Below are 26164 nucleotides of genomic sequence, written 5' to 3' on the forward strand. Positions count from 1 at the left end.
GGGGTTTCTGAACAACCCCCTCCTTAAAAAAAAAAAAATCTCATTATGGGCCTTAGCTCTATATTGAAAACGGTCCAATCTCTAATGCTATGCACTTCATCACACCCCATGCAGGTTCAGCTCATTTGAACTTAGAGTGGCCCTTAGAGCTCAAGACAACACAGGCAAATGGACACAACACAAACAACCTCAGAAAACATTTGACAACACAAACAACTGAAAATGCTAAAAACACATGGACGTGTTTTCAGTGCACACACACAAAAAGTGATGAACCAGGCGCTGAGCTCTCAGGGTCACTGTGTGAACCTGTACAGTGAAGATACGTTTAACTCCTCCAGTCTGGAGGTAGTGTAAAGATCATAATGGTAAAATATGACTCCAGGAAAAGTGAAAAAAAAGAGCACTGCAGTATTTGGTTAAAAAAAATACATAAATACTCAAAAGCAGATCTTTACTTTTTATGTCAGCACATTGTTAATATGGCAAATTAGTTACTGTAGCCAACTTTTAGCAGGCTAATTGTTAGAATAAAAAGGCATTGATGATTGTAGCATACATTTGGCAACTACACATTTCTGTTAAAACATTTATCAGGAGTTGAACAGATGTTACAAAACCTCAACTTGGTTTCTAATTTGTGTATCCTGCATTTTTCATCCACTGATTACAAGCTGCTTAAAAGTAGCACACTGTAAGGTAGAATCAAAAAAGTATCAAAAAAAATACCTACAACTAAAATTCAGATACAGAAAAACAGACCCAAATACAGCTCCACTTCTACATTATGTTGCTGTCAGGTCCTGGTCTGGCCTTAAAGATTATTCACAACATCTTTCAGTGTTGACACAATTATCATTCATATCATTCCTGGTTCAGAGTCTCACTGGGTTTGAGGCTTCAGTCTAGAAACAAGGCAAGAGATTGATCCCATGTCAATGTGTCAGTGTGTCAGAGGTTGTTGCTCAAAGCTGCTGTTCAGTTCTGTCAGTTTATTTGATGTAACAGCACAGTCTAATGTCACCTACTACAACAGGCCCTCAGCAAATCCCACCTTCATTAAGACTACCCAACTCAGTTTCTGTTGATGCTGAAGCCATCCAAGACTGAAAAAAAACAAACGATTAAGTCAGCAGCTCTATGCATATATACAGTGTCAACAAAGACAAGATGCAGAAAGATACAGAAATGACTTCGTGATTGGTGTCACTGATACACTGATACACTCGGATACAACCCAGTGCTTTGCCAAGAGAAGAGAGACAAACATCTAACAAGCAGTGCTGACCACTTCTTCTCTACTGGATGAGGGTTTACTAAGAGAAATTTGTGATTATTATATACAACATACAACAACACACAACATACCCACACTTTACTCCATTTGGTGTGACATTACATTATAGATATCACTGACTTTTTATACCTAAACTCTGTACCTTGAAGCTCTGTTACCTTAAATTACATTTCCTCACTACCTGTCTTTGTACCTACTACCGCCTTAAGCCATATTTGATTCCATTACCTGCTGTTGCTTCACATGCTTTATGCTTTTTTTTTTACTAAAGTCTTTAGTCTCAGATTTTGGCTCAGACTTTTTAAACCCACACAACATCTGAGGACTGATATAAACAGTATTGACCTGAATCCTCAGCTATCAGCTATATGTAGACATTTTAGGCCTCACAGTTGGCCACACCATGTGTTAGATAACCGTGGCCACTGAATGCAATGCAAGTTCCCCCTTGGGAGCCCTGAATTTCATTAACAGGCCTGAGGGATGAGAGGCTCAGTGGTTGCAGGGGGCTCTATCAGCCCGTCCAGACATGGCTGACCACTACCTCTCTCTCCCAGTTGCATCTGCTGGGAGGTGGAGGTGGAGGAGGGGGGGGGGTCTGTCATTAGAAAGAGGGCAGATGCTCATTTCTTGTTGTGACACATCAGTAAATCCAATAACAGATCACGAGGACAGAGGATATAGCTCTGTTGTATGTTGTGTTGAGACTATATATATGGTTTAAGGTCAACATAGAAGCATCAACCTGCATGTTCAGATGGATTATAGCTAAAAGCTAAATGCACTGACAGATTGGCCCTTACCATTTAGGACTCACTAGGTTTAGCCAGCAGAAAGCAGTGGTGTATAATGTAACCTTGGGGGCATATGTTTCCACTGATTTACTTCATTTGCATGTGCTGATGTAAGATAGGATGGGGAGTAGTGAAATTGTTTAAGAGTGTGTTGAACCACACTATTCTTTATCCATGCAGATAGTTCCTCCACATTGCTTCTTGACACCAAACTGGTGCCCCAAAAAGGTAATATATACTGTAAATGTGTTCTGACTGTGATGTTCAGCACATTAGCAAAAAGCATCATCTGGCCTTCGGAGTGGAGCTGAACTTCGCTGGGAACTCAAGTCAAGTTCAATTGCAAGCTGCTGTGCGTGGGATTGACGGTGGTAAATTTGGCTGGACAGATGCGAGACTACGTGGTGAGACTGATAAGGCATTGTCTAGTTCAAGTGCAACTGCAATTGTTCCTGCTTCACAGCTGGGAAAGAAAAGCGGCTGGTGCAAGGGTTCAAAGCTCTTTGCATATGAGAACATTAACACCAGAAAAGGCTGAAAGAAAATAGGGGAAGACTGGGGAGCTTCACCAAGGTCATGGTGGAGAGGGGGACAAGGGTGACACTGGGAGATCTGGTGGCATGGGAAAGTCACCCCAGAGGTGGGTCTGAAAGGGTGGGAAGAGACGGGCGGGGTGGGGTTTTGGGGTGGGGGGATGCATAAGAAGGGGCAGATGGTGCCCTTGGGTGGATGTTGGCTGACTAGCGTTTTTACAGAGGTTACTGGGGGTTGGGTGCAAATAAGCATCGTCACAACACTATTGTCAAAGTTGGCCCTTGTCTCAATGGAGGGTCCCTTAACTTGACCCCAGCAACCCTTACCAGTCTTCTCCACTCCAGCTTGGCCATTGTTGTTCCTTTCTTTGGCTGGATGGTTCACTGGCATTCAGCCTCCATTGTGGCTCTTCCTCAGTGAAATCGTTATACGACGCAAAACCAAAATGCACCATCAATCAAATTAGTTGGGTTTCAACGTGGACTGAGGTTTTTCACGCAGTTGGGGAAGAGGCTCCCTGAGGCTGAGGTGTCCAACAAAGCCCACCCTGTGCTGTTTTGTCTGGAATATCAGAAATGAAGAATTGGTTGAATTTTCCTCTGTCTTCATTTTGGTTTTCCCACAAACAACTCACTCAGTGTTGATGCAATCCACCTGGTTTTTCCTGGAACCTATTTGGCCTGAATAAAAATCCACCTTCCAACAGCCGCTGCACACTCCAACATGGTATTGCCACAGGCAGGGTTGTGGTTGGTGACCCAGAACGGACCTTACCTTTACTGTTTCCCATTATCTGTTGGAGAAGGACGGAGTTAGAGGAGTTACATGTCTGACTGCATATCTGAATGTTCCTCTATCTCTGAATCTCTCTCTGACGACTTGTCTCTTTCTCTTCGTCCTGTCTGCAGGTGGCTGTCTGTCCTCAGAGCTGTCTTTCCTGGTCGAGCCCAGTGATGTGATCGCGGTGAGGGATCGCCCGCTCATGTTGGACTGTCGGGTGCAGGGCGAGGAGCCCATCATGGTTACCTGGCGTAAAAACGGGGTACCTTTACCCACCAGCCCGCGGGTTCGGGTGTTGGCGAACGGTACTCTGCTCATACAGAGCTTCCAGAAACGCAAAGAGGGGAGCGACGCCGATATGGGCGAGTACGAGTGTGCTGCCCAAAATCGCTATGGCTTGCTGGTCAGCCGCAAAGCCAAAGTGCTGTTGGCATGTAAGTGTTTTACAGTAATACAAAACATACAGCTTAATATATCATAGTTTTCATGCCACACATGTTCTGGAGCAAAAATATCACACAGGATGAAAGGAGCTCACTGCTTAACTTAACAAGTTATGGGTGACGAAGAGAAGCTGAGATACAAACAATCAGAGTTGAAGCTAAATATAAAATCATGAACCTACAGGGACGCATTAGTTATTCAATGCTTTTAACTTTAAAAGTCACAACTGCGCACTGAACTACCAGTCCCAGCAGGTTTGTCATTTTTTAGTCTATATGGAAAGCGGTCAATCTTTGTGCTGTCAAACTGATGAAGATGTTTTTTCTTTTTTCTGTTTTTGCAATGTTGTTTGCATCTTTGCATGTTTTCTCTCAAGCTGCAAGTGCGTAGAGCCCTCAGGGCCACTGTAGATAAACAAGGTCTGAGAAGGTGTGTTAGAGACATTTGGAAATCAAGAAGAAATTGCCTTGACTCCATTTACCTTAAACCCCTTGGCGTGCACATGACTCTAATAATCACTTGACCTGTTTTCCTACTCACTTGAAGGTTACAGTCATTTTCTTAGATGTTTACATTCCTGAGCTCACAGGACATCCCACAGACAGTCACCACATGTTGCCTTTTCTCTGCTAAAACATCGCATTGTCCCTTTTTGATGCTTTACATTGTGAACAACTATGCATTGTACTCCCCTATAACCATAACCATGACCCTCCCTCCCTTGACTATCTGGTCCTTTGTTGTCCGAGGGAGTACACATATAAAATCCCTCACCAAAACATACCAGCTTCTCATTATGGGAAACCGATAAATTACACCTCGTGTACATTACTGTACATTGCTGCACGTGCACCAACACACGCCAACACACTCTTGCACTACAATATACACACTTCCCTCCTCTCACCACCCCCCACCCACTTCACTTGGGCCAATAAAATCAGGGGTTCACTGGTAATCCAGGAGAATTATGGGTACTTTGAGGTGGTCTTACTTGAGTGCAATGAGTTGCCATGGAGATGCTCTCTCATTTGTAGACCTCCCCACCATGGTATACGCCCATATTGATTATGGACACCAGGTTATCAGGATTTGTGTGTGTGTGTGTGTGTGTGTGTGTGTGTGTGTGTGTGTGTGTGTGTGTGTGTGTGTGTGTGTGTGTGTGTGTGTGTGTGTGTGTGTGTGTGTGTGTGTGTGTGTGTGTGTGTGTGTGTGTGTGTGTGTGTGTGTGTGTGGACATGATTGTATGAAATCCATAATAAAGAATGGAAAATATTATTTGTCATTCTGTATCATGGCCATATGTGATTTTTAAATGAATTGAAACATAGCCAGCTGAGCTTTCTCAGTAATATATAAAAACATCTACTAGCATCACAAACCAGTAAGTGCAGTGAGGCTGTGGTGACCTTTGAGGAAGTCCCATTTGCTATTATTTATTTCCCCTTGATCTGTAAGGAAGGATCCATAGACCAGCAGAGTACTGAATGGCTTTATCTGCAGCACTTATCACCACGTATCATCCATTTCTTCTTTCAGGCAAGAAAAGAAATGCATAAAAAACCTTGTGTATGAGTATGAGTTGTCGCTCTTTACGTTGGGTTTTAGTCCCATGATGAAGAAACTAGATGATCTAACTAGAAGATCTGAATGCTGCACAGTTCCTCTGTTGTGTATAGGATCTGATGTGTGTGTGGCTTGTCTCTCAGCTCTTCCTAAGTTCCACACCCACCCAGTGTCCATGGCTGTGGATGAGGGAGGTGTAGCTCGTTTCCAGTGTCAGATCAACGGGGTACCTGAGGCCATCATCACCTGGGAGAGAGACAGAGCGCAGCTCAACACCACCGACAACAGGTAACACTCACAGGCTGGAAACAAAGATGAACAGAGCCTCCATGATGTCACAGTCCCCATGTGTCATCATAACATATTAAATATCTATATGAAACCTATGAAGTGAAAATGGTAACCCTTTAATTTACAGGCCGCTAATTATGTGAAAATGTCAAGAAATACCCAAGAAATAAGAATGAATTGTGTTGTAATGTCAAGAAATAGCCTATACGGTCTATTTCATAATGTCATGTTTTTCAAAAAGGCAAAATACTGCAAATGCTTTTCATGCTTTGACATTTTTTGGGAAAGGCCAGAATTTTTCTCCCCCAAGTCCTTGCAATTGACCGTTTTTTTCTGTGTTATTTCTACGCACTCAATTGTTATTTCATTTCTATATTTCTCCATAACTATGAAATTGATCGTTATTTCTAGGCTATTTCTAGACATTATGACGCAGTAAAATGCTATTTCTTGGCTATTTCTTCACATTGTCACGTAATTAGCGGCCTGTAAATTAAAGGGTTGCCGTAAAAATATATTTGTATGAATGTAAGAATTACATAGTGACATATATGTCCAGGTATATCAATGTATATCTATACCAAATCTTCTCAATCCAACAGTAGATACATACATTCAGCTTCTAAAACTTTAGGGATTAGGTTGCATTACACACTTATATACACTTTTTCTTTAAGCATTACACACCAATGTTCTCAGCGCCTCACCTGCACCCTGACCTCTCCTCCCTATGCAGGTACACCCTCCTACCCATGGGCATCCTCCAGGTGACAGCTGTGAGGCAGGCAGATGCCGGGGTTTTCCGATGTGTTGCCACCAACCCAGCCAACATCCGCTACAGCCACGATGCCGTGCTCAATGTTACTGGTAGGTGGACGCACATGTGGCGTGAACATGGATGTTAGAGCATAAACATGCTGCAAAAACTCAAAATCTTACCAAGAATATTTGTCTTGTTTCTAGTCAAAATGTTATTTCTAGTCAAAACAAATCTAATTCTAATTAAAATCAGAATCATCACATTAAAAAGCTTGTTTTTAGACACTTTTAAAAAAAACTTTTTTCAAGCATATTTTCACTTGAAATAAGTAGAAAAATCTGTGGTGGATCAAGTTTTTCTTTCTTATTACAAGTACAAAAAAACTTGCTTTGACTGGCAGATTTCAATTGAAAATTAGTTTGAAACAAGTGAAAACTGTCTAAAAACAAGTACATTTTTAGGTGATAAGTCTTATTTTAAGTGGAAAGAGATTAGTTTTGACTGAAATTGAGACATTTTGACAAGAAATAAGACAAATATTCTTGGAAAGATTTTGAGTTTTGATTATCAGAGATATTTCATAGCAATTATATTGTTATTGTGCATCTCATCCACATCGTCTTATTTGTCTTGCCTCATCTTTGCAGGTGGAGCTCCCAGAACCTACAAAGAACCAGTCATCCTGTCCGGGCCCCAGAATCTGACCATCACTGTCCATCAGACGGCCATCTTGGAGTGCATCGCCACAGGAAACCCAAAGCCCATTGTTTCCTGGAGCAGGCTAGGTATACCACCAGGAAATCCTGATCAAGTGTTGATGATGATTGGAGGACGACACATCTCACAAACCATCTCTGTGTCTGTGTGTCTGTGCATCAGATGGGCGATCCATCGGAGTGGAGGGGATCCAGGTCCTGGGGACGGGGAACCTCATGATCTCAGATGTTTCCCTGCAGCACTCGGGCGTGTATGTGTGTGCTGCCAATCGACCCGGCACCAGGATGAGAAGAACGGCTTTCGGACGACTCGTTGTTCAAGGTGAGTCCACTCCGTCCGTATACACAAAGTACTGCACAGCTCCTGGCTCTCTGCAGCTCCACAGTGGCAGAACAATCAGTACAGACCACTGAGAAGATCACAGACGGATCACACATGATGAATAGATCAAATAGAAAAACTGCGGACAGAAATATAATAATAATCTTTATTATGGACTCGATATCCCATCATGGGGCAGGTTAAGGCCTTGATAATGCAGTTATCAGAGAGGTCCAAACGACACATGAAATTGAACATCAGCTTGCGCAACAATGCCGGACATGTTGGTACATTAGAAGATACAAATAACTGGCTGGCACTGTGCCACCTAGGAACACGTAGCAACAACCTCATGGCGTCATTATAAGCCACTTTTAGCCTCTGCATACTTTTCACTCTGTATTCAGCATTAACTCAGAAACAAACGGATCCATCACATACAGTGATACAGTTACAAAGGTGATCCCACACCATCTATGAGTCAACAGATCGTTATATGACGAAGCCAGGCAGGTTTTGTTTCAGAAAATGCAAAATGTGAAACCTGACTCTGTTTTGGGTTGATGATGAGGTAAAGTTGGAATGGTTCTTCAGAAAAGAAGTCTTTACTATAGCTACTTTCATCATAAAAAGTGAATTATTTATGTGAATTCCATGTGGTTTTTGTTTTTGTTTTGTCTGTGCTCTGATGATTTTGTTTGGTGTCTAAATATGAAATGTGTCTTGTAAGCCCTTATAGGCTGGGCGCCTTAATTGGTGCACGACACGTAAATAAATATAAATTCATTCATTCATTCATTCAGAGTGACGACAGAAATAGCATGGATGTAGTTTTCTAATCGTTATTACTGTAAAGTTGAATAGCGATAAATGGCAGCCATGCATATAGGACGCATTAGTGCAGCCTAATCTCATACACATAATCTTTGTTGATGAAGATATAAAAAAAAGTTTGTAAATACATTGCAAAGGATCATTGTTGATCATTTTACCACCTACAGCCACAGTGTTGAAGTACATGGATACAATGATGAGGAAAAATGAGTGAACAAACACCATTTTGGTAACAACACACACAGTATAGTAAAAAAAAACAAAAAAAAAACACACAGTGTAGTTTGGAAAAAATCTGAGGAATCCCTGGAGCTGTTTCATCACAGTGTCGCCATGGACACCACAGAGGAAGCTGATGCTTTCCCCATAAAAACATCAAAGAGCAAATTCCAGTCCAGCACCGTTAGCAGTGGTTTGAGTGAGGGAAAGAATTTAGATGATCTCAGTGTTTTTAAAGAATTAAAGTATTTTAAAGAATGAATAGTGTTGTTTTTAATGGAAACAACATTGTGATGAGTCGGGGTTACAGATAGATAGTTGTTTGGTACAGATGCAGCTGCTCCTGCAAACATGGAGCCATTGTTGCTGTCTTTGTTTAATTGTTTTCGTCTCCGTGTGTGTGTGTGTGTGTGTGTGTGTGTGTGTGTGTGTGTGTGTGTGTGTGTGTGTGTGTGTGTGTGTGTGTGTGTGTGTGTGTGTGTGTGTGTGTGTGTGTGTGTGTGTGTGTGTGTGTGTGTGTGTGTGCACTTGACCATATTAACTGGCGGAGGAGGAGAGGGGAGGGGGAGGAAAGGGTCAATAGCGAAAGCTCCACCCTTTCTTCTCACCTTTGCCCCCCTCGCTGTTTAGTGGGGGGTGGGGGCTGGTGGTGTATGGTGACACTGATGCTGGGAACCCCACACACACACACACACACATACACACACACACCACCACCACCCCAAACACACCCCCCACCCCCCTACGTCCTCCACACTTATGCACACCCCTTCTTCCAGTTCCTCTAACAATTAAGCACTGACACCATTGTTCAGCTGCGTGTGTGTGTGTGTGTGTGTGTGTGTGTGTGTGTGTGTGTGTGTGTGCTCTCTACGCTGTGGACTCATCCATCATGTCTGTACACTCAGCTCGCTTATATTTCTCCCTCTCATTAGCTGTGTTTTAATGAGCTGTCCTAAGGCAGGTTCAATTAGCAGCTAAACCTCCCAGTGTGTGTGTGTGTGTGTGTGTGTGTGTGTGTGTGTGTGTGTGTGTGTGTGTGTGTGTGTGTGTGTGTGTGTGTGGTGTGCGACACACACGATGATGTCGCCTCCCATAAAGTCATATAGGCTACTACAAACATACACATGCTGAGATGTTGTAAAGACCAGAGTTGACTTAGCTGCACAACTTCAGATTTAATTCAACTTCTCAATATGAGGTTGAGTTGTATCAGCTATAAAACATTAACCCACTGACATTACAAAGAGTTCAGGACATTTTTTTATTAATATTTTAAGATTTGTGACTCTAACACAATTTAAGTAAGTTTAATTGACAGTAGCTACGTGTTCAGCATTGACCACAGTGTAAAGGTGACGGTGATGTGAGTTAAAGCTAAAATAGTTTCAGGTATTTGAGGTGAAAATGATAAGGGCTACTAATATAATGTAAATATAATGTAATAATATAGTGATATCAGTAAGTTTGTGATTTTTATTAAACAAGGAAAAACACATTTCTTCTTGTTAATGTTTATACAACTTTATTTGTATGTTTAACCCTTTGTTTTTTAAATACTTGGACCATTATTGGAGGGTATAAGAACAGTTTTTTAGTTTTTTAATTTTTTTTAATGTATGTATTTTTTCACTGCAAACCAGGGATAAACCTGGATGAAGTTGAATGCATATTAATTTACTTAATACATATAAATGTTAAAAGAAAAATGCAAAAATGTTTATTCTAATAGCCTAAACTTATGTAAGTTAAGTTAAAATTATGCTTTTCAGTGTCCACATGCAGTCTCTCTGCACATCCATAAACTATACAGTATATTATTCACAGTTGGAGTTTGAGAACTTGCAAACATAGACTTAGATGTTATAGTATAATAACAGATACAGACACACAAGCATGATGTTGTGTTGAAGGTGCAGAGACACGATGAGTCAGTGACATTTAATCTTTTCAATATTTACATCAGTCTGGACACTTTCACACATTCTGTGTGTGTGTGTGTGTGTGTGTGCGTGTGTGTGTGTGGTCATGGTCAAGACTGAAGGGACAAAGAGCACAACATACAAAAGCCTAGACGGCCAGTTCAGTGCAAGGTGCAGGAGGCTGGAGCAGAAACAAAAAAAAAGAAGGAGAAAAAAGGGAAAGGAGCTGAATAATGAGCAGCAACCTCTGACCCCTGGCCCTTCTGACCTCGACAGGAGGATCCAGGGGGCGTATGTCACCCTAATGTCGGGCTGGGGTGAAAACAAGTCGGGGTGTGGGAGGAGGAGGCAGCGGAGTCAGGACGGACACATGGGGAGGTGGAGGGAGAAAGGAGGCGTGGTCTCGGGGTTAATTAGGGAGCGCAGGAAGATGGATAGATCCTCAACAGAGGGGTGAGGGCAACCGAGGTGTCACCACCATGGAGAGGGAGAGGGGGAGACAAAGGATGGGCAGCCATTTTGGACATTTAAGTGTGTTACATACTCACCAAAGTGATGAAGAAGTCTCACACTGAGCCACTAAACTATGTCCCTGATGTACTGAGAAGCATTTACTTATATCCTTAGTGACACCAGGCTACATAGTTATTCATTCAGGTATTTGTTAATGTTAATCACATTTAAAATTGAGCATTTACTATTAAAATATAGTAAAAATCCAGGTTTCTATCTCTGTCAGGTCATTAAGTTTGTTTTTATTTTAACACGCCTCATGCTCATAATGTTTGAGGTTCATGTTCAGAGGAAACCGTTGAAGAACAGGAGGGGCCGAGGCGAGACAATGAGATGGAGTCTGGGGTGAAACTCAAGGTCAACAAAACCCCTGATCAATACAGAGTATGGATCGATTGATGAACGGTCAGCTGAGGAGACGCCTGACACTTTCTAAACACGGTGGTGGTGGTGGCGGTGGGACAGCTGGACAGATGAAGGGGTGGAAAGCTAAACCCCCAGAGAGAGACTGAACACACACACACACAGACAGAGAGAGAGAGAGAGCAGTGATGTATAAACTGACAATGACAATGAAAAGAAACAGTTTATTGAGCTGTTTATGTGAGCTGCATCTGTGTGTTTCAGTTACTACAGATCGCATCCATAGATAGATAGATAGATAGATAGATGCAGTGATGAATGCGTCCTTACTGAAGTGGTCATCTTGTTGACTCTTCCCCCTCGGCTCATAAGGAGGATGGTAATAGGTCGTGGGGTCACAATGAGCGTTGGGGTCATTAGATCAATGAGAGGCTGAAACATGGGCTGAAGTGGGTGAGTGGGGGGGGTTGGGGGTTGGGGGGCTCCAGGGCTTTAAGGAGCGACACCTATATCCCAGGACATGCATTTTGAGTGTGAGGAGGAGCAATCAGCTGTGTGTGTGCATGTGTGTGTGTGTGTGTGTGTGTTTGCATGTGCGTGTGTGTGGCTTTGGCCATCACTTCACTCAGTAACAATAGCACTGATAGATCTGGTGCAGTGCATCTTATAAACCTCAGAGCAGTCAGTAATAAAGCAAAATGACAGATTGGTTTTGTTGCATATAAATTAATGATGAATGAGTGAATAAATGCATTTATATACCATAAACAACAAGTAATAACATGGTGTCTCCCTGTGAGTCCAGTCCACTATTAGACAAAGACTTTGATATTTAAAAGAAAAAACAGATATCAGCAGGAAATAATCTTTTTTTTTTTTTTTTTTTTTTTAGAAGTTTGACCAACAGTCTGTGACATTTTTACTTGAAAACTCAAGCAAAGACTTTTTAAAAAATCTCCTCTTCTCCGCAACAATGTTAAAGCAGTACTAAAGAACTTTCAGTTTTGGTTGAGTTTGGCGGCGCCTGTGGACCAAAGCGGTAGTGTTTTGCCTGAAGGAAGACTCCATTTCCCATGAACACTAGCGTGAAGCCCTGTAAATATCCTGCATTAAAATTAACAGAAGACATCAAAACTAAGTTTCTGTTTCCAGTGGATCATTTCAAAGTGAAAACACAAACATAATCCATTGCTAAAGTGCCGTTTTGCCTGTTCCCTCCTTGTTGTGACTCGCAAAAGTGAAAGTGAAACTTAAGTGAGAGCAGGGTTCCTACCATGCTCCTCAAAGTTGCTAGTGCCAGAGAACGAGATACAGACCCCCTCAGGCCATGACAGAGGTGTCATTCAACTTGTTGTAAGTCGATGTATCATCACAAAAGTTATGAAAATATTTTATGAAGGTTGAAAAGTTCCTTAGTGTCGCTTTAACAAACCACAAAATATGAGTCACGTTTCCCTGTTATTTGTTTTTTTTTTTCTTTTTTTTTGGGGGGGGGGGGGGGGGGGGGTCAGTGCTGGGTAGAGGGTAAAATGTCTAATGTGTATGAAGCAGTTTTAGTTGCATAAGGCTGATTGACGATGATGAGCAAAATTGAAGATACCGTAACCTACTACAGCTACCACTAGACTGAGAACATGATACGATTTTATCTCCAGACCAAAGACACAGTTTTAAAAATGTAAAATATCTCACAGACAACTTGCGTCTGGTTTCAGCCCTTTTTGGAAACTACTTGTATCTGATGCCTTACTTAGTTTTACACATCCCTCTCCTCCTCCTCCTCCTCCTCCTCCTCCTCCTCCTCCTCAGCTCCTCCTGAGTTCCTGCAGTGGCCGCAGTCCGTGTCCAAACCAGCAGGGGGCAGCGCAGTGTTCACCTGTGTGGCGCAGGGCGTCCCCGAGCCTCACCTCATCTGGCTGAAGAACGGCAAAGTCCTGATGCCCGGACACAACGTGAAGCTGACCAACAACAACAGGTACGTCCTAGAAATACACAGAGTGAATCCTGATTGGTTCAATTTTGATCCCATTAACGTGGATAAGAGTCATTTTACCTCGAAGAAGTCTGGATCCATTAGTCTGCATGGTGTAGTATCACATGACTTTCTCCGTGGTTTCTAAAGTGGAGATAGGATAAGAAAAGTGCCTGCATGTCATGTGAGAAGCCACGACCCGAAATATCCACACGCTGATATGCTGATATGCTGGTATTTTTAGATGCAGCAGAGTCACATCAGAGCTATTTTCAATCCTGCATTTGAACATCTGCACCACGTGGTGGCAGCACTGCGCAGAAAGCAATGAGTCACTGAGCCTGTTCGACCACGAATGTCTCCTAACGATGGCGATGAAGAAGTCTGTGGTTGTATAATGATATAAAATAAAATAAAGAAGTAAATATAAAGTGTGGGAATAGACAGCAAATAAAAAAAATATATATAGGAATGGTGACCAAATTAAAATCAGCCTGAAATATTTTTGCCTTATTTTTGAATTATACCCTTGATACATGTGATTTTTAACTTAAATATTTACAGTATAAATCAGGTAGACAAAAAAATAATAGCCCACAGACCATAACACAACACAATACATAAACTACAGTAGTAACAATGGCACACATATTCCTTTCTTGGATATGTGTGCCATTGTTACTACTGTAGTGTATGTATTGTGTAGGCTATGTATGTATTACTGTACAAGTACAAAGCAGCTGATACGACGCCACTTGCCCGAGACAAATTTCCCCTCCGGGACAAATAAAGTTTATTTGATATTTGATAATTGTGATATGATGCAATACAATACAATTTAGATGAGGGCAGTATAGCTGTAAGTACGCACAGCATGTTTGGTATGTCATAGTTCAAACTCAGTAATGTAGTTTACAATACTGTTGAGTAGATAAGAATACCAAATAACAAAAAACATTAATTAAAACCAACACAAGAATAATGACAAGCATGAATAATAACAGGTATAAACAAAGAAGACACATTCAATTTAGAGGAGCTTTGTAGTGAGTCCAGTGAACCAACCTGACATGGATGAAAGACATGGCGACAGTAAGACCCTTGTAAATATACAAATGCATCTGCAAATCATGTCTATCACAGAGAGGGAGGGGATCCTCCAGCCTTTATGAACAGGATGCAGTGATGAGAGTTGACCTGCGAGTGGAGCAGTAAACGGCATCGAGGGGTTTTAGAGCTGCGGCCAAAACAAGATGTCACTATGATCTATAGCTAGAGCTGAGTTTATCTACAACACAACAACAAGATTTAGGATTCATTCCTCAAGACAGAGCAAGTCTTTTCTTTTTCTCACAAGGGCCGACGCCTGATTCTTGCCAAGATATTCCTATTGCATGACTGAAGTGGTAGAAAACAAACACACCTTTGTCCAGTGCAGGAAGGTTTAGTTTGTTTCTGTTGTCATCTGAGATGGAAAAAATATAACATGAAAAATGATGCAATAAACAGTGGCCCTTTACAGTAATTTACAGGCTGCTGATTATGTGATAATGTGAAGAAATAGCCAAGAAATAACAAGTAATTGTGTCATAATGTCTAGATTAGAAATAGCCAAGAAATAACGGTCAATTGCAAGGACTTGGTGGAGAAAGATCCTGGCCTTTCCCAAAAAATTTAAAGCAGGTGTAATCTTTTGCCTTTATGAAAATCATGACATTACTATGAAATTGACCGTTATTTCTATGCTATTTCTTGACATTACTATACAATTAATTGTTATTTCTTCTCTATTTCTTGACATTATCACGTAATTAAAGCAGATATCAGTGGAATGTTTTTGTTAATATAAGTCCTAAATAGTCCTATTTTCCGTCAGCAATCACTTACATGAAGTATTTCAGCCTAAACACGAGTCTCTCCGTCACTCTGCTCTGATGTAACCCGAGGAGAAAATTTTCCTTGTGGGATACAAGTGTTATCCAATGAGGAGAGAGAACGGCATGAAGGGCTGTGTGTGCAGCCAAGGGATGCGCGTGAATGTGGTGACGTAGCACGAGGACCAATAGATCCATGACAAGGGCGGGGGCTGCTAACTCATGGTGCGTTCAAAGAAACTCATACTTTGTGTTTTTCCTTCCTGTGAAGTCATACCAGTTCGATCTGGTACGAGTTCACGGGTCGGAAGTTACGAGTGGCCGTTATAGGGAACTTTCACAGACAACAGGATGGTAAAAACACGAGCTACGGGTTACCTGGAACGCTACCAAGTCGTAGTTGTGACTTGAAGCTGTAACTTACGGTTTCAAAAGCCTGCCTTGAACGCAGCATTAGCCGAAACGGCCGTGAAGCTGATATCTGCTTTAACGGCCTGTAAATGAAAGGGTTACCCAATAAACATTTAGATGAATGAGGATGATCATAGTTTTGAAAGGGAAACTGTTGATAGAGCTGTGTGGCAGCGATATCAGGATGTTTATTGTATTTCTATTACTGCACACACACAGTATTTTAGTAATGTTGCATCAGTAAGTGCAGGGCTGTCAACAGACTTGCTGGGGCCCAGGGACAAGACACCATCATAGGGCCCCCCCCCCTATATATGTGAATGTAAAGTAAAATAAATTGGGGCCCCTATGGTCCTGAGGCCCGGGGACAGCATACCCGGTTGCCCCCCCCTGTCAACGGGCCTGAGTAAGTGTAGTGACACCAGTAGAGCAGGTGGTGTGTTACTCCCTGTGTGTTGTGTTGTGTTGCGGTGTGAAGTGTGGCTTGATGCAGCTGTGATAATGTGTTGTTGTTGTTTTCCGTGCAGCACTCTGGCTCTGACCCGTATCAGCTCAGAGGACGAGGCCATCTACCAGTGCATCGCCGAGAACAGCGCCGGCACCAACCAGGCCAGCGCCCGTCTGGCTGTGGCCCAGGCCAAAGACCTGCCCGCCGCCCCGCAGGGCCTCATCGCCTCCGCCCTGTCCACCACCGCCCTGCAGATCACCTGGAGCCAGCCGCCCTCCAACATCACCGACAGCATCATCGGATACGTGCTGCACATCCGCAAGATCGGAGGTGAGCGTTGGAGTTAAAAGCCGACAGTGGTAGATGGAGAAGAATAAGAATAAGAATAAGAATACGTAAGAAAACCATAAAATCTCAAGGTGTTTGGACAAAACAAAATCAAACAATTAAAAAAAATATTAAAGCAGAAGTAAGCGATCCGGTCGTTTTGGCTAACTTCTTCTCAGCCGATGGAGTTAGAAGTCCCCGGCCCCCCGCCCTCGTCATACATCTATTGGTCCTCGTCCCTACGTCACCACATTCACGCGCATCCGTTGGCTGCGCACACAGCCCTTCATGCCGTTCTCTCTCCTCATTGGATAAAGGTTGTAGGATACAAGGAAGTATACAAGAAGTTTTCTCCTCCTTACAGCAGAGCAGAGTGACTGACAGACCCGTGTTTCGGACCAAACACTCTATGTAAGTGATTGCTGTCGGAAGATATAACTATTTAAGACTTATATTAACACAAACATTCCGCTTACTTCTGCTTTAATCAAAAAACAGTCAAAAGGTAATAAGACACAGTGATGAACAATAAAACAATACCAACCATACAAATAAAAGTTAGCCTGCAGTGAAGATATCAAATGGGCCACTTCAAAGTGACTGTACCCAAATGAAGGGAGGCTGGAGCACTCAATGCGATGACAAGTTCATTGTTCAACAACTAACGTTTCGACCCTAAACGGGTCTTCATCAGAGTAAAGTAAAAGTTAGCCTGCGTTAAAACCTAGTTAAAACAAATTAATTTTAAGAAGACATTAAGAAAAGTTGCCATAGTTATAGCCCTAACGATATACTTAATTAAAAAGGTTAAAAAGGTTTTAAGTTTTAAGAAGTGGGGCAGCGTGTTGCACTAATTGGAGTCTTTAGAGACTTGTTAGGACAGCCTCACAGTAGGGAATTGCAATAATCAAGTCTTGAGGTCACAAATACATTCATTAATTGTTCTGCAACATTTGGAGATAGAAGGGATCTGACTTTGGCAATGTTACGCAGATTTAAAAAAAAAAAAAAAAAAAGCAGATCTTGAGATTTCTTTAATGTGGGAGTCAAACGATAAGTTCTGATCAAAAATAACACCCAGATTCTGACCGTGTGTGTGTGTTTGATCCAGAGCCTGACAGTCTGGAGCTGCAGGAAGCCATCAGCAAAGGCACCTTCCAGCACGACGTGACCAACCTGGAGCCCGCCACCACCTACAGCCTCTTCCTGAAGGCCTACTCTCCTCTGGGAGCCAGCCAGCAGTCTCGCACCGTGGTGGCTACGACACTAGGGGGCGGTAAGGACACGATACATTGCGGGGGAACTGTAAAGATCTGGAGTGTGTGTGATAGTTCATTATTTTTATGAGAGATTTTATATCCTCGTCAATGATGGGAATTATTTTGTGAAAACGGCTGAGGAGGGAGGAGTCACGTTGAGTCGATGTAAAGCCTAGATTAGCATTTTTTTTTTAGCATTTATGCACAGATTGGTCAAAATACAGGCTCAATCAATCAATACACGTTGTTCACATGCCAGCCAGTTCAGTTCAGCTCAATTCAATTCGATTTTATTCGTCAAGCAGCAATAAATCATGACACTCATATTTTTGGGACCCTGAATCACTATGATTTACATAAAGGTTTCTGTCTCATGGCTGTGTAATTGGCATAATAATGAGGTAATTATCACCTATTCCTTTCTGCTAGAAAGGAAAGACTCAAGGACACATTTATTCTGTATATACAAAAACAACAAGAAGGAAAGTGAACGACCCTTGTTAAGTGTGTGCAAAACCAGAGGAGGAAAGAGAGAGAGCATTAATATCATGTTATTAACACTTGACCCCTCCTCAACCTTTAAACACTCACTGTTTACAGCATTAAAGGGATAGTTCACCCAAAATTCAAATTTCACTCATTATCTACTCACACTCACTGGAGGACTAAGGGCTGGGAGAAGTTTCAGAGTCCTCCGTGCCTTCTCTGAGTTACGGGGGGGTCCACGCAGCAGTATTTGTCCATATAATGGTTGTGAATGGTGCTCACTTTTCTCCGTCCAAAAAGACACACCAAAAAAACATCCAAATACCTCCATAGTGCTCGTCTGTAGTGTCCCTCTTGTATTGAAGCCCCGACATGAGAAATTGTTCCGAAAAAAATTTAATAAGTCTATATTTTAAGCTTGTTTGTAGTGGAAGCTCCCAGTGTCTCAGTTCACTGCTCTTCCTGTGTCAGTGCAAATCTTGTGTGATTTGCACTGACCGGCGAAACAGTTTCTCATGTCGGGGCTTCAATACAAGATGGACATTACAGACGAGCAGTATGGAGGTATTTGGATGTTTTTTGGTGTGTCTTTTTGAACAAAGAAAAGTGAGCACCATTCACAACCATTATATGGACAAATACTGCTGCGCGGACCCCCCCGTAACTCAGAGAAGGCACGGAGGACTCTGAAAATTCTCACAGCCCTTAGTCGACATGAGGGTGGGTGAGTAGATAATGAGTGAAATTTGAATTTTGGGTGAACTATCCCTTTAATACTAATTCAATACAACCTGGTATAATGCAGCAGTTTAGCGTTCCTGCAGTGTCAGGACCTCAGTCGTGTTTTATTGATGATGTTAATATCATTTTATTGACTTTACAATAACGACGTAATTAGTCTGCTGCTTTTAATACTGTTTATCAGTCATCGTTCTGTTGCAAATTAAACTGGTTTTCGCTTCGGTTCCCCAGATCCGTCGCGTTATCACTCTTACTGGTCCCTGATCTGTGTTTTCCTGTCGGCTGCTTCGGCGACCTCAGTTTTTCTCATTATCTCAGCTCACCTCGTCTCTCTGTCTCTGTCTCTCTGTCTCTCCGTCCAGTGCCCACCCCTCCCACCTTCTTCACCAAGGTGGTGAACTCCAGCGCTGTGCAGGTGCTGTGGGAGCTCCCCAGTAAGGCCGGTAAGGCCGAGGGCTTCAGGCTGTCCTACCGCAAGGTCCCGCACGCCGACTTCCAGGGCCCCGTCCAGCTGCCGTGTCACGTCAACGCCCACACCGTCTCCAACCTGGGTGAGCGCGCGTCAGTGTGTCGGTCCGGCGGCCACTCGCTCGGCTTTTTATTTGTCTCTCTCTTTCTCTTTCTCTCTGCCATGTTTGTTTGTTTGTTTGTTTGTTTGTTTGCCTATTGACACATATTGGCTCAGCTGCCGTAACCATGACAACACACCTCTTTCAGTCACCTACAAAACAATGCGACAGAGGTGGAAAAACAAAAAGAATATGAGCTATGGTGTGAGACAGAAATCAGCTGTACCTTATTTTACAGTTTTCTATAATTTCCTAAAAATATCACCAGAGGAGAGTGGGTTTTGTTTTAAAGTTGAAGAAAATATGACTGACTTCTTTATTTAATATGAACCTTTCATTGGAGCCTAATTAGTTTTTTTTTTTAGATTAATTGGTGTCGTTCTTTTTGAACTTTGGCAAAAAAAGAAAGTGATTAATCCTCAGTGTTTATGGGGGGAAATGAGACAAAATCAGAGCTGTATGCACTTTTAATGGGTCATGACTCGGAATGATTTTAGATGTATTGTACATTATGGTATGTCATTTTGATGTCTTTTTTCTTACCTTCTTTCTTTTACTAGGGACAGGAGTTGAAAACTAGCATTAGCTATAATCTCTGTATGCAGAGCATCAGTCACATTGACTTGTTTGAAACGAGTGGAAGTGTTACTATGTTAACCTGCACTGTCCCTATCAAATAAACTAAATTAAATTAAATTAAATTAATTTGAACACCTTCGATTAATCAGAAGTGTAACCTAGAGCACAGAGCAACATGAAATCTTTAATATATAGTGATTCAAATTCAAATACCTGGAACATAGAGAAAGTTTAGAGTTAGAAATGCAACCTCTTTAATCAGGAGCAATCAAGGCTGAATACTGACAGATGATTAAAGTGTTCACGTGTACCTTATTAATGAGTCCGTGCAGAATCCTCGCACAACAACAAGTGATGACCCAGTGTCTCGCATCTCAATTAGCTCATCAGTTCGTCAGGTCACGATGATCACGTCCTGAGCAGAGATGTTGACTAAACACACAAACTGACCGTGACTGACTGTATTTCAGAACCGGGGGCGGTGTATGAAGTCAAACTGGTGGCCTACAATGGAAACGGGGAGAGCGACTGCTCCAAGAGACTGGTGTCGCTGGCAGAGGAAGGTCTGAGTGACCAAAGCACTGGTGAGTCCAGACTGCACTGTACAGCTCAATGCATCATGGGAGTTCCCCTTGGTATCATAATATACAATTCAGCATTATAAACAATCTGGACACAAGTGAGGAAGATGAACATGCACTTTTATATCTCACACTGTGTCTATCTTTGTAAACTGATTAATAATTATACCTGATACTATCTAGTGACATTACAAAGTAACATAAATCACATAATGCATTTACGTATAGTACTTAAAATGGGCCAAAGTTTACAGTTTATACTGAACAGTGAGTGTGTTTCGTCTCCAGGAGGGAACAGTCTGTGTCAGTGCAGGGACGGAGAAGCTTCTCTGGGCAGCATCGTCATTGGCATCCACATCGGCACCGCCTGCATCATCTTCTGCGTGCTCTTCCTCATGTTTGGATACCGACGCAGGTAAACGCCACCACACTGACTGTGCATATCATATTATTGAATCCGTAATCTAGTAAATATTGGATCTCCAAACATCTGGAGCAGAGTAGAAAGAGGAATCTTTCTTGTCTTCTGCTGATGTGAACATATACAGAATAAACTCATAATTGTTGTGAATGTCTGCAGTCTTTTCTGCAGCAAGGGGACACAGGACAGCTGGTCTGTACCGAGGGACAACACAGGACACAATGGCAACCCTAAAGATGGAGTGAGCTGCCCCAGAGTGGAGTCGACACCTCAGGTAGCCACACGCGTGTTAAAAGACAACACATAAGTGATAGAGCTAACTGATTGGTTCCTTTTACATTACAAGTATTTGTCTTAATGTTGAACCATAAAACACTATAAATGGAGTCCAGGAAAGTAGTGGAGAGGCCTCCTAACTCACTAAACTAAACTAAACTCTTATTATTTATGACAAGACTCATGGGTCTAGTTTTATCCATGATGAGAAGACTGTGATTACCAACTTAAGTTTGGCTGAGTCTGAGTCAGGGGATCAGGATGTAGCGAAATATCCTAATTTAAGCTTTATTATGTATAGAAATCCACTAATAACAGCTGATACAGCTGAATCCATCCCCTCAGGAGATCCAGACATTCAGATTCAGCTGAGCTAAGGACCAGTACACACAACCCTCACAGTTTCTATTAAAAAAATCTCAGTCATTTTTTTAAACAGCTGGTAACTGTGTTATTTAGCTGATGTTACTGAAACAGGAGGAAATACATGTGGTCTCCATTTACATAAACACAACACAACACAACAGTTTAGACAGAGTCAAGAGCTGCCAGTGGATCATCTTGATTATTAAAGGTAAATCAACCATAGACCATGATCAGCAGCTCAGCACCAGTTTATCTACTGGGTTTTTTAAAAGATATTTTGGGGAGTTTTTAGCCTTTATTTGATAAGACAGTGTAGAGAGACAGGAAAGCAATTAGAGAGACTGGTGGAAGGACATGTGCAAAGGACCATCTCGGTGATCAGCGCTTCAGATCTCGACCACCGAGCACCTGTTATATTTTATATTTTAACCTCTTCCATCACATTTACTGAGTAAAACCACCGTAAATATGACAAAGAACAAAGTTAGCTAGCTGCTTGTTGGTCGTTACAGTCTGGCGTTTGTTGGTGCCGTGGACGTTGTTTGATTCCTTGTCTTTCTTGTCTTTCTGGTGACAGGTGGCCTGTCCAACACAGTGTCAAGTCATCATTGAACAGCAGTCATCGGGTTTGCCTGGCATCGGTACTGGCTAACACTGGTCAATAATAACACCATTACCTCCCCCCATTCCCATCTACCCACCCTCTTTTTGCCGCCTTTTACCCCTCTAACCCCGTTCCTTCCTCCTCCTCCTCCACCCCTACCTCAAAACCAAAGCTTTATGCCTTTATTGCCTGTGCTCGTTCACATGTGCATTTAAAAAAAAAAAAAAAAGCCTTCGAATAGCATTACCACTCCAGATTAGGTCCTGTCGCACTCTTTTCGTCACGTTTCCAGTGGGAGTCTGAGCCATAACCAAAATTTTTCTACTTCTCAGATCTCCCACTTGGTGGCGCTGACATGTGAAGGTGTGCACTGTGATCTTAAACCTTAAATGAAGCCAAATGTTGTCGCCTGACCGGGGACCTATGTGTCCGATGTTTTTTTTACCTTCAGTTCCTCTGCAATAATATAAATGGAAGAAACATAGCGGCCTTTGCAAACGCCTTAGAGGTGAGAGTCTGATTAGAAATAAGCTTGTGAAGAAGAACCATGTAACCAGGCGTTCTTTTTACTCAGCTCTTCCTCAACCAAAACCTGCACACCGCCAAAAGAAAAAAAAGCTACCTCAGTCTGAATGTCAGAGCCATAGTTGAGGTCAGTGTTCGCCGAGCTCAACCAAAAAACCCGTTCCCAAACCCATTTTACCCTCCTCAACCAGTGCCAGTGCCAGTGTACCGTGCCAGCCGCCAACCCGGGACCAGTCCAGAGAGCGCTCACCGGGACGACCACCATGGAGAGCTTTAACCACGGCGGTGTGACCTCCCTCCACTGCCACAAGCTTTAAGCCTTACTGCGCCAGAGGTCGTCAACGTGAGCCTGAGCGACTTCGCTGTTCAAGTCTGGTCACCTTTGTGTGTTTTTCCATCATTTGGTGGAAAAATCTCATCCACAGCTTTCAGATTCCTACAAGTGTCCATCTCCAAAGACATAAAAGTGCAGAGGGGACGCAGCTCATGGGGGAAAAAAAATAAATAAAAAAACGGGACCGGAGAGCTTTGTGAACATTTTAAAGCCACGTTTTTTTTTTTAAACCCTATGAAGCCCTTTTAAAGAAAAAAAACAAGTTGAGACTAAAACAGCACTTGTTTCATCTGCACCAAACTGATGGCATATTCAAGATAAGCCAAAAACAAAAACACGCTGCCAAGTTAACTCTCCAGATGCCAAACTGGTCACCCTGGGACCTCAAAGACACCGAGTTGGCGGCTAAAGAAGACACACGCCTGAATGCTTGTTTGTCACCGAGTCAGCCTATCCAAAAAGTTCTATGAAAACCAAGCTGAATGATTCCCAAAGATGTAAACATTTTGATGGTTTTCGTTATTTTCCTTTGAACATTTAATTTTGAAAGAGTCTACATTTACTTACAAATTTTGGACAGTTCCTGTTCGAATGGGGTCACCTGATTGTAAAGTGCTTTAACTGAACCCAAGCCAAAAAGAATTATCTCATCATTTCTTTTCTTTCTTTAAAAAAATACCATATTTCATGCCTTGTTTGTCTAGTTTTGGAAAATTATTTCAGGTGGACCCCTTCGACACGGAGCTGCATTTTGTTTGATTTTAACACTTAACTTTTAATGAGAGACCAAAATGAAGATGTCAGATATTTTGAAAGACTTTTTATGTCAATACTATACGGAAAACTTTGTTTCAATTTTAAAGTAGGAGTTCTTTGCCAAATGTTTAGCTATAAAAAAAAAGATATGTAACCAAATACCTCTACATTTTTTAACATTCATAGTCTTTACCTTTACACTTAACCGCATAACCAAAGCACAGAAACATGCTAGTGAGCGTGGGAACATACATACGAGAGTGTGTGAACGACTAACAGTAGGTAAAACCTTGAGGACAGCAGCTGTGAGAGGAAACCACAACGTCAGCTTCAACCACCAAAGAACACAACTAAAGTCAGTCCAGATAAAATTAAACCCAGTGTTGTTTGTCTAAGAGAAAAACCAATTACCAAAAAGAGGCCATTTTAAAATAGGTTACACAGCAGTTTGTTGTCACCAATACTGACCAACAACCACTACATGAACAAACAAAACCAAAATGTAAAAGTGATCTGCGAACATCACTTTATTTTTCATTTATAGGTCACAATTATGACTATAATAAAATAAAGTAAAAAAAAAAAAAAAGTATAGTGACAAGTTGTAGTTATATAATTAGCAGGAATTAATGTAAAATACTAGGTTATTACAGAATAAAATTGAAGCAATATATATGTATTTTATAGTTGTTATGTCTAATGAGCTATACTGCTGTAACAACTAAGCTAATGTCCATAGAATAACTAATTACTAATGTATTCTCCTTCAATTTAACCATGTAATTACCCAATATAATATTTTACAGTAATTCCTAGTAAGTACACAACTACAACTCCTCATCTAACTCCTTTTCCTTGATTGTCATTTCGACAGTTTAAAGCTAAACTAAATATGATAATTATCTGAAACATGTATTTTTTAAAAAGCCAATTAGACATCAAAAATTTAAACGTGACTTTGCCTCTTATTACATAAATCGAAAAGGTCATATAGTGTGTGTGGTCTCAAGCTTTTATCCTCAAGGTCTACCTCAACCCCTTTATGAGTGTTAAAGGTTTATTCAAAGCAGAGCAGTATTAAGACTAGAACTCTTCTTTCTCACACAACTGAAAGCTGTCGAGCCAATGTGATGCCAAAAAGTGTATTTGAGATGGAAGACCTAAAAAGTCTGTGTTTTTAGAGTGAAGAACGTAGTGGTCGAGCTAGTTTTTTTAAAATGAAACGCATAAGTTGTTTTCATTTTGAATGATTCATTTCTCTTTTCATTTTGAGTCTTCTGTTCTTCCTGCTGTGTTCAGGAAAAAAAGTTGCCAAAACAAATGTTTGCTTCTGTTGAAAGTTTTTATTATTATAATTATTATTAATATTATTAGATTAGGATTGATTCAAATGTTTTCATTATTTTTTTTACATGTGTAAGGACGATATGAAAATGTTTGTTAGGATTACTTTGTGATGGTCTTTGAGCAAATGATGTGAGTTTGCAGAGGTGAAAGGTTTTTTTTAATTCAAACTCGCTTTGTGCCCTGAAGAGCCAGTGACTAGAACACAAGGAACCAAGAAAAGACAAAAAAAAGTGTAGGGAAGTAGAAACTGGCTGCTAGTACCAATGAGAAATGATGCTTTAATGATGACAAGTGCTTCTCTGTTCTCTGAGCTTTCCAAATTGTAGCCAACCGAGAGAAAAAAACAAAAACCTAAAGCTTTAACCTGTTGTGACCGAGGTCCCGTCCTCGGTCTTCGGCCCAAAATGAGAAGGTTTGGACGACTGAGAGTGGAGAAGCTGCAGCTGGAAACAGAGACCAAGCTGTGACCTGAACGTTTTTTTTTAAAGGGACACACATTTTACAACACATTGGGTTTCACCAGTTGAACTGACTCCTTATTTATTTATGTAGCTGCCTCCTATTGTAAGACTTTAAGTTGTGAGGGTAACCCCACACTTTCAGACACACTGGAACTCATATAATGAAATTAAAAATATATTTATTGTCAGTTAGTCCCCAATATAATGTTTCTTTTGATAACTTCTGCTAATTATGTTCGTATTTGAATACAGCAAACAACAGCTTGGTCTCTGTGTGACTGCAGACTGCTCCAAACTTAAGTCTGCTTTTTCTCCTTAACCATATTCCACCATGCCTAAAACCAAATAAAAAATGTTTTTTGAATATATGTTTCTTTATCTGTTTTTTTTTTTCTTTCTTTCTTCTTCTTCTTCTTTTGTTAGCCTTAATCAGATTCACTCAGTTGGTTAGCAGGGGCATTTCTAGACACTC

At 41.5% G+C, this 26164-nt stretch overlaps 1 protein-coding gene across 1 annotated transcript; it reads left to right on the forward strand.

The window, feature by feature from the left end:
* Positions 1-3529: 3529 nt before the first annotated feature.
* LOC310993687 (immunoglobulin superfamily DCC subclass member 3) lies at positions 3530-22317 on the forward strand (the record flags this gene model as incomplete). The annotated part of the gene is made up of 13 exons (XM_083982117.1): positions 3530-3839; positions 5559-5703; positions 6443-6573; positions 7114-7251; positions 7346-7504; positions 13165-13330; positions 16140-16390; positions 17499-17663; positions 19236-19424; positions 20492-20605; positions 20891-21017; positions 21183-21297; positions 22243-22317. Exons 1-13 carry the CDS (start codon positions 3608-3610, stop codon positions 22315-22317), a joined length of 2007 nt encoding a protein of 668 aa, XP_083838243.1. The 5' UTR covers positions 3530-3607.
* Between the last annotated feature and the right edge of the window lie 3847 nt (positions 22318-26164).

Source organism: Trachurus trachurus, assembly GCF_905171665.1.
Source record: "Trachurus trachurus genome assembly, chromosome: 11".
Classification (NCBI taxonomy): Eukaryota; Metazoa; Chordata; class Actinopteri; order Carangiformes; family Carangidae; genus Trachurus; species Trachurus trachurus.